Source organism: Myotis yumanensis, unplaced genomic scaffold, assembly GCF_028538775.1.
Source record: "Myotis yumanensis isolate MYYU_CA2020_CCGP unplaced genomic scaffold, mMyoYum1.0.hap1 SCAF_12, whole genome shotgun sequence".
Classification (NCBI taxonomy): domain Eukaryota; kingdom Metazoa; phylum Chordata; class Mammalia; order Chiroptera; family Vespertilionidae; genus Myotis; species Myotis yumanensis.
In genome coordinates, this window is record NW_027223763.1 from 48,146,759 (window position 1) to 48,161,277 (window position 14,519).

Here is a 14,519-nt window from a genome sequence, read left to right on the forward strand (position 1 = left end):
AGGACATTCTTCTTCTGAGAAGAGTTTGCAGATTTAGGAAGAGGGCATAGGGACAGGGACTGTATATGTGAGCTTTGATAGTTTAAGGGCACAGCAACCTTCTTAAGTAGGATAATTTTCCTGCGTGTATGGGTAAGATAGTTTAATATACAGGTGGAATTTTCATTGTGGCCACCGCAAGTGTCAGTCCAGGATGGGAGAGAGAGAGAGAGAGAGAGAGAGAGAGAGAGAGAGAGAGAGAGATTACAGTAGTTCTTTCCAGACCTGCCTTAGACCTCTCATAGGGAGAGAAGAATCCTCACCTTTAGATGCTCTGCTGTCCAGAGAAGGTATCTTAATGCCTATGGCCACTATGCCAAGTCCTGACTGAGGACTCTTATCTTCACCTTTACAGACATGGAACCAAGACTGATGAAGGGTCAATAATATTATAATAATTATGTATGGTGCCAGTTGCATACTGGAAATATCAGGGGGAACACCTTGTAAAGTATATACTGTACACCTGAAACTAATACAAAATAATGCTGAATGTAAAGTGTAATTGAAAATATTCTTTTTCAATCTGAAGACCAATGAAGGGGTGGCTTCTAAGGCAGAATATGAAGTATCTAGCTTCTCTAATCAGGGAAGACCAGTTAGGTGGTTCAGTGAGCTGCACAGTGGAGACTGCTGGTATTCACCTATACACTTTTAGAGTATAAACCTGGTTAATGTGTTCTTAGGCAGTAAAAGACTTATTTCCCAATTCTTGGGATTTGGGTACATAAACGCTTTTCCTAGAATCTTAGTACAGTGCATGATCTGAAATTCTTAGCTGTAAAGGAATGCTGAATAAACTGTCTAGAATTTTAAACTAATTTCAAGGGATTGCTTTTTTTCTTATATTTTTCTGGAAGATTCTGGGAAATGGGCCCTTCAATTGAAAGAGTTCCCAAGGGGAGCCCTCCACACTTCTAGGTGGAGGGTGGGGAAAGTGCCTTGAGTAATGGGAAAGGCCCTGAGTGTACAGGAGACTTTGGCACTGTGTCCCAGTTTTGTATTCTTTCTATAACTACTAATGATCTTAAAAGCTGTTATCACTGGCAATATTTTAAAAAGTTTTATATATTAACAGACAAAGGTTAGTCGATGAATTCCCCAGAAATAGTACTTAACTCTTTTGTACAGAACATATAAAAGGAATCTGTTTTCATATGCTACAGGACTGCTTTTGCTCCCTGCAGGACTAAAATGACCTTGGATAGTACTTGGCTCCAATCCAGGATAAAACGAATATACCTAATCTTGGATAAAGAGTAACTTCTTCAGCCTTCTTGGATAAAGAGTGGCTTCTTCATTTTGAGCTTTCTCTTCAGCATGTGGCTTCCCTGTCAGTTCATGTCCGCATTTGCTGTCTACACCAGGATGAATATAATGCGTTCTGCCCTTAGGGAACTTGTTCTCATGGGGTGGACAGCTGTGAACAGACAGAGGGGAGGCCACAAGGCTGAGTACCTCTGGGCTCTGATAGAGGTACAAGCAAAGTGTTGAGGGCTAGGGAGGGTTTTCTAGAGGAAGGGAAACCACAGAATCAGCGTGGTTTTTAGGAAGAGCGCTGTGGAGGCTGAGAGGAGTATGAATTGGGCGTTTGTCAATTAGTTTGAACATATTAGAGATGGAAGTAGATAGGAAGGAACTGATATGAAGGACAGTGTGGAGGGGAGACTTCGTGATTTGACAGTTAATTAGAGATGGGATAGGAGGAAGTGTTCATCAAATAACTTCACCATTTCTGTCCTGGTTATCTTGAAGGATAGTGATCAGAAGGAATTGAACACAGCGAAGAGGAAAATTGTGGTTGGTAGTTGTGTGATGTGCTTGCTTTTGGTATGTTGGGAGGATATCTACTTGTCCAGTTGGCAGTGGACATTACTGTCTGGAGTTTCAGTGATAGGTCATCAGTATCTTACCTACAGATAGTTAAATCCTAGGAGACTGCGATTGACCAGTGCTGAGTGAGGTTGAACACCGGCAGCTTTCTGTCTGAGTTAATCCTACCAGTGTTTTTCCTTTGGCCTGCACAGCGTGGTGGTGTGTGTATCTGAATTGAATGTTCATGTTTGGAACCCAGATTTTACATTGTAATAGGTTGATGTGGCAGCAATGACGGCAGTTCTTCCCCGACAGCCTCCCATTGAGCTGAGTAGTAGCTGCCCTCTTTGGAAAAGGCATGAGCTCTCCGTTTAGCTGGAGGTCTTAGCTGATCTCATCATTCATTTACATTCCCTTTCTGGCCTGTGTTGAGCATTAGAGGTTTTGCCTCATGGTCCCAGGGACCGAGAATAGAAGAGGAAGTGGATGTGTGAGGTGTCAGTAGGGGAAGAGGAGCTGCAGACAGTGAGTGGAGGTAGAAGTGTTTGGAGAAACCAAGCAGGAGTTGAGTTTTGAGAAGCCAGGAGCTGATTGAGGATTGGGTAGAGAGACTCAGCAATGAGAAGTTTTATTGACCTTTGAGAGAGCAGTGACATTGATATGAAAGGACGGTCACAGGGTGAGGAATGAATAGGAAAGAGCACCATGGGAAGGAGATTCAGAAGGTAAGGTAGGATGATTCCTGAAGAGCTGAGTTTGGAAATAGTTTTTTAAATGTGAGATTTGAGCTTGCTTGTAGGCTGAGGAGACGCTGCAGTGGAGAAGGAAAGAATTAAAGGGGTTGGGGGCCTTACTAAGGGTAACTCCTGCAGATGTCCAGAGGGGATGAGCATCAAAAGCAGAAGTGGTAGGATGAACCCCCTATAAATTGGTAGGATCATTTTTTCCCTTCAGAGGCAAAAGGTTAGAAAATGGGGAGACATTTTGGGGAGAAGCAAAGTTCCAGGATGTCTCCTTTGACGGTCAGTGATTTGGCACCAGAACCCCCAATAGGAATTATTGATGCGAGCATCCTGGTCAGATGGTGAGTGAAGATTCCATTCTTTTTCATTACTGTTCTGGAAGGGGAATGAAGTACAATAAAGTCTGCTGTGTGTTGGGCACAGTTCTAGTAAATGTAGCCATATTTATTTAATTCTGGTACAAACCCTGTGAGATGGGTGTTCCTGCCACTGTTTCAGACAAGGTAACTGAGAGCAGTTTCTTCCCTTCTAGTTGGCATTGTATCTGATGACATTTCTACCTGTTGATTGATTGAGTGAACTTGTCAGACTGACTGACGCCTTTACCCTGAGGTGCCACTTGGGTCAGACTTTTCTTCCTAACCACTTTCTCTTCCTAACCACTGAGTGACTGTTCAGTTTTCCTTAAGTAGAATGTGCTGCCCACCCCCACTCTACTGAAACTATGGTGCAGAGCCGGGGGAGACTGGAACATGTCCAGTCCAGAGCCCCTCATGCACAGCAGGAAGCCAAGGCCCTGGGGAGGTGGGGAGTGTGCAGGTTTCACAGCTCGTAAGAGGCAGAGTGAGACTCAAGCCTACATGTGCTCTTCCAGCCCTCGTCCCACCACACGAGTTGCCTGCCTTTTGCATCAGATGGAGAGTGATTTAGGAGACAGGACCACACCTGGAGTTATACTCAGGCTTCTGGCTGACCCTCAGAGTAAATCTGACTTCATCCCGTATGACTCCAGGTACAGGGAGGATGAACCAGAAGGGCTGTTCTGCTTTCTTGCCTTTTCTGTCCCCAGGACGGCTGGTGGCTGCCTAGTTCCAGGGGGTTATTTGGGCAGAGTAACCCACAACCTTGTACCCCCTGGTTTTTCCAGAAATCTGGCTTGGCCTTCTCCCCAGCTGCCCTTAGTACTAGCCTAGGCTGAATTCTCCTTGGTGCTGGCCATCCCAGATGTATATCTTAAGTATTTGGGTGTATTTAACTTTAATATTTTGGTTGAAATGAGCTAATTTTCAGTGAGTTTTTTTAGTAACTTCTTCCTTACCCCCTCATCCATTCTCTACATGATCTTGGGCTTTATAGGTCATTTCTACCTCAGGTTAATTTTCTGATAGCAGAATGTATAGGTGGGGCCTAGTCTCTGCTATAAAGACTTATTCGTAGTATCATTGTGTTGAGTCTTAGCATGTTGGAATGGGTAGCACCTTGAAGACAGGCTGACACCCTTGCCTTAGAGACAAGGAAATTAGACAGTTGTCTGAGACCATGCAGCTCACTCGAGGGAGAGCCTGAAGCAGGACCAGCACTTTCCCCTACACCCTCTGCTTGCGCTGCCTGCCCTCACTGCTCCTGATAAGGTCAGCTCCCAAGTGCCGAGGAACGGCCCTTTGCCCATTGGGAGCAAGGAAGGGAGTGGACTTTCTTTCCCATGTTGCAGTTGAGTCAGCATTCACTGACTTGTTAGATCAACGCGCTTTGAATGTCATCCTCATACTCCGAGGAATCTATACGTGAACAGGAAAGGACCCCAGGCCTCCTATGAGTTCTGAATAGGGAGGAGATAATAGTCATACTTGACACAGCCTTGCCATTAACTGTGCAGTTGTGGGTTTGTGCTGCTTCAGTAGTTTGAGGCAATCATTCCTCCACTGCCCTCACTTTCTTTAGAACCACCACCTACCCTTTCACTGCCTGTGCGGTGGGCATCAGCAAGATTCTTAAGTAGCTGTTGACTACTTTTTTGGTTTGCTTTGGCTTTGGTGTGCCACAAGCTTTAAAGATTAATAAAAAATCTGATATTTTTTTCGTAGTGTAAATACATAAAAGAATGAGCAGAGGTCCAAGTTTGTTCTATATGAGCCCGGCAGGTTCTCATGCTTTTTGCATGTGATGGTCATGATGATGACTTGTAAGGTAGGTGTAAGTCTCCATGTCATAAATGAGGAAAAGGGCTCAGAGGAGCTAGTGGCTTATAAAATCTGTTTTACTCGGGAGCAGAGTGGTCCCATGCCCTCAGTTGTAAGTCAGCATCCTCTTTCTTTTTCTTTTTTTTAAATACTTTTTTTTTTTTTATTGATTTCAGAGATGAAGGGAGAGGGAGAGAGAGTTAGAAACATCAATGTTGAGAGAGAATCATTGATTGGTTGCCTTCTGCACGCCCCTTACTAGGGAATCGAGCCCACAACCCGGGCATATGCCCTTGACTGGAATCAAACCCAGGACCCTTTAGTCCGCAGGCCGATGCTCAATCCACTGAGCCAAACCAGCTAGGGCCAGCATCCTCTTTCTTTACCAGACTACACATCATCTACCTGGTTGCTAGGTCTCCACTTGGTTCATGGGCTGTTTCTTCTTCCCATCTGCTCAAGGTTTAATGAAACTTTTTATTTTATTCTGAAATAATTCTACAGGTTGATGTTCTTAAGGCAACGGCCCTCCCTGTTTTGAAACAGTTTGGAATTGATGGTGAATCACTTGAGCTAAAGGTAAGAATAAATTGTTGTCTGTATATATCTGTGTAAAACATTTCCTTACCAACTCATTGGAAGAGCTGTATGACGTGTGTGTGTGTGTGTGTGTGTGTGTGAGTGATATTTGAAGTCAGCATTTATGAGAAGACCCACAGGACATGCAAATGTGACAAACTTTGAGTTGAAAGGGACCCTTTAGTAATGACAATAATAGCCAACAGTTATATTGTACTTTCTTTGTGGTGGGCATTGTTGTAAACATTTTACAAGTATTAATACTTTACTATTCATAAAAACTCCATTTGTGTCACTCAGCTAATAAGTAGTAGAGTTAGGATTCTAGCCATAATGCCTCTCTAATGTAGATCATCTAGATAATAGTTTATATCTTAACATCATAGTGCAACATGTTGCTCATATTTTTATGATGAGGCTAGTGTGTACAAACCCACTTCTCTGCCAGTCGTATAAAAGTATAACACATACAGCCCGAGCCGATTTGGCTCAGTGGATAGAGCGTTGGCCTTTGATTTCGATCAAGGGCATATGCCTGGGTTGTGGGCTCAATCCCCAGTAGAGGGCGTGCAGGAGGCAGCCAATCAATGATCCTCTCTTATCATTGAGGTTTATATCTCTCTCTCCCTTTCCCTTCCTCTCTGAAATCAATAAAAATATATTTAAAAAAAATAAAAGTATAACATACAATTATGTATGAATCTCATGTTGTTTTGTTTACAAAACAAAAGCATACAAAATCCACTGTTAGCATTCTCAGTAAGAGGCCATGTTGAGAGATTGACCTGGAAACAAAATTAAAAAATGATTAGAGACTACAAAGGTAGAAAACCAGTGATGGTTATTGCTCACCAGTCAGGCATGTCCTATTCCACCATAGCTATGATCTTGAGGAACAAAACAAAGTAATGAAAGCTATTAAAGGGTCTACTTCATTAAAAGCAACAAGACTAACACGAATTCGAGAAGGGTCTATATCAGACATGGAGAAACTTCTAATGACCTGGATTGAAGACCAGACACAGAAGTGTATCCCTCTCAGCACTATGACATGACAATCACAGCCAAAACAAAAAGTTTGGGATGCTGAAAGAAGAGGCTGAACTCGATCATGATGTTGACTATACTGCTAGCTCTGAGTGGTTTAAAGGATTCAAGCATGGTTATTCATTACGTAATGTGAAAGTGAGTGGTGAGTCTGTGAGTGCTGATGTGAAGAGAGTTGAAGAATTTTGGAATACTCTAGATGAGCGGTTGCCAACCTTTCGGACCTCACGGACCGCCAGTGGCCCGCGGACGACCGGTTGGTGACTGCTGCACTAGATAAGCTGGTGTGGAGGAAAATTACTTGTCAGAGCAAACTTTGAATATGGATGAAACCTCCCTATTTTGGAAATAGATGCCTGAAAAGACTTTCATCCATAGGAAGGCCAGGTCAATGCCAAGTCTCAAGGCTTTCAGAACAGGGTAATGTTTTGCTCGGAGGCATTGTTTCTGGCTACAAACCGAAGCCCTTTGTTAGCTGGCCAGGGACAACCCAAAGGCCTTTAAGCATATCAGTAAGCACACACTGCCAATATCCTACAGGTTTGGTGAGAAGTCATGGATCCAGCTGCTCTTCCAAGATGCCCTTTTGAATTACTGTCAGCAAAATGGAAAAGTACTATTTGGAGAATTATATATGTTTTAAGATTTTGCTTATTGTTGACAATGCTCCTGGACATCCTCCTTTTATTGGTGATCTTTTTTTTTTAAATATATTTTTATTGATTTTTTACAGAGAGGAAGGTAGAGGAATAGAGAGTTAGAAACATTGATGAGAGAGAAACATCGATCAGCTGCCTCCTGCACACCTCCTACTGGGAATGTGCCTGCAACCAAGGTATGTGCACTTGACCAGAATCGAACCTGGGACCTTTCAGTCCGCTGGCTGACGCTCTATCCACTGAGCCAAACCGATTAGGGCTTATTGGTGATCTTTATCCCAATATCAAAGTTGTGTTTCTTCGCCCAAACACCACCTCTTTTATCAAATCAATTGATCAAGAAGTTATAGTAGCTTTAAGACCTTCTATCTGAGGAGGACCTTTGCCTAAGCTATTGATGCAGCTGAGGAAGATACTGAAAAAACATTGGTACAATTCTGGGATTACAGTATCCATGACTGCATCAGGAACCTTGCTTGGGTTTGGGGTGATGTCACCAAGAAATATATGAGCCCTAGCTGGTTTGGCTCAGTGGATAAAGGGTTGGCCTGCAGACTGAGGGGTCACAGGTTCAATTCTGGTCAAGGGCATGTGCCTGGGTTGCTGGCTCGATCCCTAGTGGGGGGCGTGCAGAAGGCAGCCGATCAATGATTCTCTCTCATCATTGATGTTTCTATCTCACTCTCTCTCTCTCCCTTCCTCTCTGAATTCAATAAAAATATATTTTAAAAAAACAGAAGTATATGAATGGCATCTGGAAGAAGACAATTAGTTTGTCCCTGATTTCAAAGGATTTTCCAAGGCTAAGGACGTTGTAAAAATCAACAGGGCTGTGGTTGAGATGGCAAACAATTTTACCCTGCGAGTGGATGAGGCTGACATTGAGGAACTCCTAGAGGTGGTTCCTGAGAAATTTACTAATGAACAGTTGTTGGAACTGGGACAGGAATGCATAGCTGAAAAAGAGGCAAGGGAAAAGGAAACTGCAGGAGAAGGGAAAGAACATTCAGAGTGAAGTGTTTAGCAGAAGCTTTTGAAGAACTCAAAAAGCTCCTTAAAAAATTTGAAAACACGGACCCCTCCTCAACACCAAGAGGTTTTCATTAATAGAGGGGAATTTTCATGATGCAAATCTGCTTACCAGCAAAAAGTGATGAAAAAGAAATAAACCAAGAAAACCGCAGTGGACATATTTCCTTAAGAGGAGCCTCAGGTAGGTCCTTCAGGAGTATTCCAGAGGAAGGCATAGTTATAAGGAGATGACAGCTCCATTTGTTATTACCTCTGATGACCTTTTGATGGGACAAGATGTGAAGTGGGAAGACAGTGAATTTAAAGATCCTAACCTTGTGTAGGCCAAGCTAATGTGTGTGTTTTTGTGTCTTAGTTTTTAACAAAAAAGTTAAAAAAATTAAAAAAAAGAAAAAGCTTATAGAATAAGGATATAAAGAAATATAATATTTTTGTACACCTGGTACGCATGTTTGTGTTTTAAACTAAGTGTTATAAAAGTGCTGAAAATTTATAAAGTAAAAATGTTACAGTAAGCCAAGTTTAATTTATTATTATTGAAAACACTTTTAAATAAATGTAATGTAGTCTAAGTGTACAATGTTTAAAGTCTTCAGTAGTGCATAGTAATGTCCTAGACCTTCATGTTTGCTCACCACTCACTGATTCATTCAGAGCAACTTCCAGTGCTGTAAGCTCCATGTTTTATACTGCATTTTTACTATACCTTTTATATGTTTAGATCTACAAATACTCAGCATTGTGTTATAGTTACCTACAGTATTCAGTACAGTAACATGATGTACAGTGCTGTAGCCTAGGATCAATAGGCTATATCATGTAGTAGTCATACCATACAGGTTTGTGTGAGTATACTCTATGATGTTCGCACAGCGACCCAATCACCTAAAGGTGCATTTCTCAGAACGTATTTCCTATTGTTAAGTGGTGCATGACTTTAATATATAGATTTGATAGATCAGTTAATTGCATAGGAGAAAAGGGTTAAGAAATGGGATTAACTCCTGAACCCTTCCAGTCCCTCGTTAAGATAAGGACCTGCCTGACTGTGAGATCTCTCTCCCTTCTAAGGAAGAGCCCCTTGGTGTAAACCTTACTGACTTGGGTGTCTGGGCCATCTACTCATTGCTGTATTCTTGCCTCTTCTTTCTCACCATGTGTGCAGATTGTGCGACGGGGAATGCCTCCTGGAGGAGGAGGTGAAGTGATCTTCTCCTGTCCTATAAGGAAGGTCCTGAAGCCCATTCAGCTCACAGATCCAGGAAAAATCAAACGTATCAGAGGAATGGCGTATCCTTTGCATTTGGTTCAGATTTCTTATTATTTTCTTGCCTCACGAAGAGTGACTCACAACCAGTTTACTTCTTCCCAGAGTTATTTACATTTTAGACAACAATCATGGAAAAATCTTAACAGTGAAACTGTAATTGTTGGGTGTGTTGTGATGCTTAATTAGCTGCCTCACCAGGACTAGATTGATTGATCTGTTCACTTTCTTTTTAAAAAAAATATATTTTATTGATTTTTTACAGAGAGGAAGGGAGAGGGACAGAGAGTCAAAAACATAAATGAGAGAGAAACACCGATTAGCTGCCTCCTGCACACCCTCTACTGGGGATGTGCCTGCAACCAAGGTACATGCCCTTGACCGGAATTGAACCCGGGACCCTTCAGTTCCCAGGCCAATGCTCTCTCCACTGAGCCAAACCGATCAGGGCTCACTTTCTTTTTTTAATTAACACTTAAATGGCTCCCATGTATGTTTTACTCTTCTGAGGGCTTTGGTTTGGGGGCCACCAGTGCACAGGCCATTTGGACTGAGCCTTATAGACTAGAGGCTTGTGAAGTGGAGCAAAGAAGGAAAAGAGCTTCAGGCAGAAAAGTGGGCCTGTATGGAGGTAACAGATGCAAGGTGGTTCTGGGGGGCAGCAAATAATGTGGTGTGTCCCAAGTGCATCAGCCAGGGATGTCTGGCAGTAGGAGGTGGTACACGAAAGATGGGTAGAAGCCACTGAAGGTGGAAGGCCATGCTTAGGCGTTGTTCTTCATTCCAAAGTTAGCAGTTTTCTTCTGTAAAATGAATTTGCATATTAAGGGGATAATACTGATGGTACCAAAGAACTTTTGGTTCATTATAGAAATTTTGGAAAATACAAGTTAAAAAAGAAAATCACCTAATGACCAGCACTTAGAGGCAAAGATGATGGAATTACTATGCCCTAAAGAGAAACAGTGACGGTAGGTGCTGGAGGACAGGTGATGCCTCTAGTTTATAGGATCCTAGAGGCAGGATGGATAGAACACAATGATTGCCTGGGTTTGCAATAGAGGAACAGGGAGTCGTGAGGATGATTTTGATGTTTCTCACTTAGGCACCTGGGTAGAGAGGTTTGTTCTGATAGTAGCTACAAACGTTTGTGGTGATGTGTTAGTTTTTTTGTTGTCTGCTTTGTTTTTTGTATGGTAAAAATACAGCAAAAAATATTTTTTGTTCAAAGAGGAAAAAATTATATTGCTCTGGTTGTGGTTCTAAGGATGATGTAAATAGTCTCTGGCTGCTTGATGGTGACTTCTTCCACGCGTGACTTCAGCTGCCCTCCCTTGTGCATTTCTGTTGGATCAAACACTCCCATGTTACCACTTGGCATCATAATGAACCAATATATATTCCAAGTGGCAACAGGTAGGTTGAGAAGGGAGATGAACCAGTGCAATGAAAGGAGCATTGTCATGCAGTGACAGTGGTGTGGCCAGTCAGTTCTGGAATTACCCACTCACCACATTGTCTTCATGACGTGCTTAGCCAGCCACACCTTTCCACAGACCTTGAGCCCCACAGAAGCAGGAGTCTTTCCTGTTTCTTCATCACTGTACCCAGTGCCAGCAGACACTGGTGGCAGAGCCCCTGTGGGAAACTCCCCGCAGCCGCCTCACGCATGTGTTTGCACAGTTGGAAATGGCTAAGTTCAGCTTTATTTTATGTTGGGGTTGAGGGTCCTTCAAGGTGGTTACAGAAAGACAAGTCTAGAAGAAGTTAGAAATGTAGGTCTGTAACTTGGGGCAAGGTGAGGGCTAGAAATGAATGATTTGAGTCAGCTACGCTGTGGAATCAGAGAGGGGAGGGCGGAACCCTGAGTTGCCACTAAGACTTGTAACACTAGGTAAGTCCTCCCAGGAAGGGAGACTGGGAAGTCAGAGATGAGAGGATAATGAAGAAGGTGCCTTAAAAAGCCCAGAGGAGTCAGCATTAGGATGGGGAATTGGCTGAGGAACGCACAGCAGGCTGCCACCAGTGCCCCTGGGAGGAGCTCTTTCCAGAAGGTGGTGGAGACCTTCTTCCACATGTAACCTCGCTTGTGTAATCAGCTCTGGGTTGTGGAGTGACTGGGAGGGAAATGGTGAAGTGTGGCGGCCACGCTTGCAAGAACCTTGACAGGAAAGAGAAGTATAAAGAAAGATAAGGTGGTAACTTGTTGAAGAGAGATTTGATAAGATTTCCTCCTTTAAAAAAAAATGATGGTAATGATTTGAGTACTTCTGTAGGTTAGGTAAAGCAGATTTAAGTAGGAGAGAGGCCAAGTGATGAAGCAGTGCATCAAAGTGATTAAGATCCAAGTGCTGGAATCAGACAGGTGTGGGTTCTGCCTCTGGCTTTGCCACTCACTGATGGTAGGATTTTGGCCCCACGCCTTGGTTGACTCATTTATCATAGGGCCCATTATACCTACTGTACCTGTAACGAGGGTTAAACGAGGTCATAGATGAACTGTACAAGGCACTGGGCTCGTAGATAAGTAAGCATTCAGTAAGTGGTAGCTACTGTAATTTTTTTATTGTCTGGTAAGAGATGCATTGAGAATGGCAGGCATATGGTAAGGGTGGCTCTAGATTGCTTTGTCTGGAGGTGCGAGGAAGGGAGATGGGAGGAGTTTGCCATTTTCAGTGAGTTAGGATGGGATCAAGGATAAGGGGATTGGCAAGGGTATGATAAGGGAGGGTGATGGGGTGGTAAAGATGTGCTGTCACAGTGGGGCACTGTGACTAGAGATAAGAAAAAGGCTGTAGGGCAGCCGTGCGGGCCCAGCTGAAGCTGGAACCGTGTCATGGTGCCAGCTGCATGGCTGTGTGGCTGCATCCCACAGCAGTTGGCGGCCCAGGGGCGAAGCAGAGAAGACAGGAGGGCCAGTCTCATCGGGGCGGGTGTGGATTGACAGGGTGAGTAGTGCAGAAGCGGGGGTTAGAGCAGGTATTTGCGAGCTGTCATTGAAGCCACGGCCAGTGTGCTCCTTGCTGAGGAGCCCAGCAGGGCTCGAGGAATTGGAAACCTTCACAGGTTTCTAGTGGAGGTAGATGTATGTTTGTGTAGAAGAACAAGAAATTGTGATTAGAGGTTTTTTTTTTGGGTTCAGATGTTAAAATTAGTAAATTTCTAGGTGCTGACAAGATCTGGGTAAGGGCAGGTGTTGGTGGCCACGGGGCTGGATGGGATGGAGGATGCCTTTCCTGGTAAGGAGTTTGACAGAGTGGGGTCGGCCAGGATGTCTCCTTCTCGGGGATGGCGTAGGTGCTGAGAGTCCAGCTTTGTACTTCTCAGGAGGCTTTAGGAAGGGCTTACTTGGAGGAAAAGTGTGTAGTGGACTAACGTTTCAGAGGTCTCCATTAGCTTGAACAGTAAGTGGTGAGAAACAATGGAATAGGGCAGGCTGCATATCCATGGGGGAGCCATTGTTGAGATGAAGATCAACCTTGGGGTGCTGTTTACATTCTCTGTCAGGATCATCAAGAACAGAGGACTTTATAGCAAAGCTTCCCTGGATTATAGTCTGTTGTCTACGTGGCCACCACGAGGCCACCCAGGGTCCACACCCGTGTACATATGAGGAGAAGGCGGCGGCTGGGGAGAAATAGTGCTGCCCCGGGAGCCCAGCCGCAGGTTGATGGACAGTTAAATTGGCTTCGCTGCTACCAAAAATGCTGCAGTTCATGGTCTTGTACGTGGAATTCTATACCCTTCCAGGTCTATTTCAGGTTTTGTTTTGTTTTGTTTTTCTCCTGAGATTTGTTTCCTAGCGGTGACCTCTGCTTAGAATCCATTCTCTAGTCTGGAAATGTGATTCCCGGAGTGTGCGTGTTTTGACACAATCTTGTGGTAACGACATGGGTTTCAATGGAGGCTGTCACACTGGGGTCTTGCCTGGTACTTACCCTCTTTACTGGGTGTAGGAAAGCCTCATAAGTGAGCCTTTGATGTTGCTGGGAAAGGGGTGAGCATCCTGGGTTGTATAGAGAACATGAAAGCTGACGGCTGTGGTGCCCCAGGCACCTGGGGTTTGACTTTGTTCCTCCCTAACTTCTCCCTTTGGTGTTCCTTTTACAAAATCTGAGCCAGAGGCTCTAGTGAGGGCCCAAACTCCTCCCCTTGCTCGAGGCAGGGGGTATAACCCCTGAATCCTCCTCAGTCTTCCTCTAAACTCCCTGGGAAAATACCTTTGCTTAGATCCCTGCCTGCAAACCAGACATTCTCGCCTCTGGTCTGCAGAGCAGCCCGTTTCACAGACACCTCCGAGGAATGTGGGCTTGAATTGAGATCACCTTCTTGGCCAGGATTGGAGCCTGGGAATTAAAGAGCTGCCTTTGGAAAAGTTTTAGCTGGGTTTGTGGTTTTTACTTGCAAGGCTGGTTAACTGTTGAACTGAGCTTGGAGGTTATATTCCCCACAGGAGGGCTCAAGTTGGGAGAACTAGTCCCACTCTCCTCTGGGCATTTGTGGTTTTAATGAGCTACCGCCCAAAGTGCATCTTTTCCCTTCTGATTGACTGGCCAGGGTCTGGCAGGGAGCTGGTGTTGGTTCCTGCCAGCGGCTGTGACTGGATGGTGCGGTTACTGTTTATTTAATGTCACCCACTCTCTTCTCCCCCCTGCCTGATGTGGATGAGAGTGAAGGGAACATTCTGTTTCAGTTTTACAGTGTGGCCTGGTAGCTCATGATCTGGTACGTAAGAGTTAATTGAGTATACTGAGGTAGAGGCAGAAGTGGGTGTGAGTTGAAATTTGTGGGACAATACGGTTTTCTTTCTCTGACTATAGGGAAGGTACTTAGAGAACCAATCTCTCTCTCTCTCTCTCTACACACACACACACACACACACACACACACACACACACACAACACACAAACACACACATGAATGCACTCCTTGGGGTTCTCTGGCCTGCAGTCCTGGGGAGGGTGAAGTTCCATATGGACTGTAGTTATGAATGTGTCTCTCTAGGATGTATAGCATTCGTGAATGAGCTTCAGGACATTCATAACCTCCAACTTGTCTGTCATAGTGTGTGTTCCATGTGTTTCTTTAGAGAGTGTCGTAGCTTTCATCAGGTTCTCAGAGGGCTCTCTGGTCCTAAAAGGAAAAGAACCTCTGCTT

The 14,519-nt window shown here is 44.1% G+C and overlaps 1 protein-coding gene across 1 annotated transcript in view; it reads left to right on the forward strand.

Annotated features, from left to right (window-relative positions):
* The window catches only part of RCL1 (RNA terminal phosphate cyclase like 1), a 65,232-nt gene that overhangs the window by 28,565 nt on the left and 22,148 nt on the right, over window positions 1–14,519 (forward strand). Inside the window, exons 4-5 of the mRNA XM_070431598.1 lie at window positions 5,282–5,356; window positions 9,260–9,384. Coding sequence (XP_070287699.1) covers window positions 5,282–5,356; window positions 9,260–9,384 — 200 coding nt within the window. The remainder of the gene's footprint in view (window positions 1–5,281; window positions 5,357–9,259; window positions 9,385–14,519) is intronic.